Source organism: Camelina sativa, chromosome 20 (genome assembly GCF_000633955.1).
Source record: "Camelina sativa cultivar DH55 chromosome 20, Cs, whole genome shotgun sequence".
NCBI lineage: Eukaryota > Viridiplantae > Streptophyta > Magnoliopsida > Brassicales > Brassicaceae > Camelina > Camelina sativa.
In genome coordinates this window covers 25984047-25986424 of record NC_025704.1, presented here as the reverse complement: position 1 = coordinate 25986424, position 2378 = coordinate 25984047, and the positions used below count along the sequence as shown (strand labels likewise).

The window sequence follows — 2378 nt, the reverse complement described above, 5'->3', positions numbered from 1 at the left end:
TGAATCAAATCCATATTTTTGTAAAAAGTCAAAAAGAGTCATATTTCTTCCTTTTTATCCTATTTTCACTCTTTAATCCTTAAATTTAAAACTAAAAAAAAAAACTTAAAAATTAAACAAATAAAATAAAATAAAAAATGGTCATGATGACATGTTAACATGTACACTAGCATTCATGACCATATCACAAACAGGACACTTTTGTAACAACGCCGACGATCCACAAACCGTACACAAACACAAATGACGACAAGGCAACACCAACACACTCGCCGTTAATTCACCGCACCGTCTACACCCTCCGTTAACCACCGTTTCCGTTACCGTTACATTCTTCTCTCCGTCGCAGCAGCTTCCACAGCTGGACTCAGCATCATCTTCAGCTACCACCAAAGGACGACGAACCAAATCCAAATCATCGACTTGAGCAAGAACTTGTTCAAGATTTGATCTGAGATTATTAGCAGTAGCTTCATTAGTCTGAGCCAAATCACGCCAGATCTGATTCTCAACGTAAAGACTCTTCACACGTTCTTGTAAAACCCAGTTTAGTTTCCCTACTCTTACGATCTCTTCGTCTTTGGCTTTCAAGTTTTTTAAAATCGCGTTTTGTACCGCGGACGCTAACATCCGCGTTTGCGTTCTCTGTCTCGCTTCCAACTCGATCCTCAGCGTTTCCGTTTGCTGCGCGACGAACCTGTCGATCTCCGAGTTTTGCTGTTGGATCTGAGAGACGAGCTCTGCGTCGATCAGTGACGACGGAGAAAACTCAGAGATCGATCTGCGTTTCTGAGACGCGATTTGACATGGAGTGTTATCGAACGTTGTTGCGTCTCTCTGGCGTTTGGTAGATTGGTTGAAGTTGTAATTTGTGAGATCGCTTTGTAATTGGTATTGTAAGTTCTGATCACCGATTGTTACCGGAAAACCACCGCCGCCGTTGTTGTTGTTCATTTGTGGTTTAACACATTCTCTGCAAAAAAAAATCAAAAATCAAAAACTGCAAAAGAAAAAGAATGAGTAATCGTGTAGAGAGAAAGAGAGAATGAGATTATTTACCTGTTGGTGATATACTGAGAAGAGAAGAGATTCATGTGTCTAGCTTCAACAGCCATTGATAACGTTTTCTTAAGGTTGGAGAGAGTTTAGAGGGAAGAGGAAGAAGAAGAAGACTGGTGAAGAAATGTATAGAGGGAGGCTTTTCATTTACGGAAGAGAGAGAAAAAGTCAAAAATGAAAATGAAAAAAAAAAGATTATTTCTAGAAAGAGTCTTTTTCTAATTTTACATTTTAAAATTTAGGGATATTTATATTTCCTTTTTTATATATATTGAATTATCAGATATCTTAACAAACACCAGCACATGTGACTTTGACTTGTAGTGATATATGGTATAAATATTTTTTATATTCCTAATTTTGTAAAATTTAGAATTGATTTGTTTTTTTGTTAATAATGTTTAAAGAAAGAGAAAAGCTGTATATCTATTTTTCCCGTGTATAAGAATTTTAGCATAAATGCTATTTATGTCACAAGGAAATACAATCTAGCTAAATTTAAAAAATTTCTTGTGGTTTTGACGGTTTGTTTTGACTACATGAAAATTAGGAATCATTTACTAAAATAGTTAAAAATGCCTTTTCAGTTTTCTTTTGACTAAACCAACAAAAAGGAATAATATATTAAAATAAAATAAAAATATTAAACAGTGATATGATTGGTCAGTATATGTCATAGTACAAATCTTAAGGGGCACTTTGGTAAAACAAGTTTTCTAAAATGTACTCGTAGAATAATAATAATTAAAAAAAAAAAAAAAATCAGAAGCATGCACGTCGCATAATATATGCGATGTGTTAATTCCTCTCCACGCTTGCTACATCATATGCTACTACCAAGAAGATTCCTCTCTTCTCTCACGACTGAGCGTGAAAACCTCCTTGACAAAAGGCAGATCGGATCTTTTCTTCCTTCCCAAAACGGCTCTACGGTGGCAGGATGGCAAACGGATCTTGGATCACCATCTCTGTTCGGCTACCGTCATCCAGGCTCACCGGAGATCCTGTTCCGGCTGAGTATCCGTAAGTATGGGCGGCGGCTGCAAACGAGTTTTTCGTTTTGCAGATTAGGGTTTCATGGTCCCCGGTTAAATTCGGTTTGTGAACCCGGCCGGTTTTGTTTCCATCGGTTTAGTTTTGGTTAACTGTAAATGAGTTGGACCCTTAGAATAATTGTAAATGGGCCTACTCCGGAAATAGGCCATTGGGCATTATATTTTATAAATTGAATACCTTTTAACAAAAAAAAAAAAAGATTCCACCGTGTTTTTTTTTTTTTTTTTTTGACAACTGATAATATTCATTAAATTTGGAAGGGT

At 36.3% G+C, this 2378-nt stretch overlaps 1 protein-coding gene across 1 annotated transcript; it reads right to left on the bottom strand.

The window, feature by feature from the left end:
* On the bottom strand, positions 1 to 1196 carry LOC104771703 (BOI-related E3 ubiquitin-protein ligase 1-like). Its single transcript, XM_010496270.2, has 2 exons — positions 1060 to 1196; positions 1 to 973 (listed from the first exon to the last, which is right to left on the bottom strand). Exons 1-2 carry the CDS (start codon positions 1113 to 1115, stop codon positions 142 to 144), a joined length of 888 nt encoding a protein of 295 aa, XP_010494572.1. The 5' UTR covers positions 1116 to 1196; the 3' UTR covers positions 1 to 141.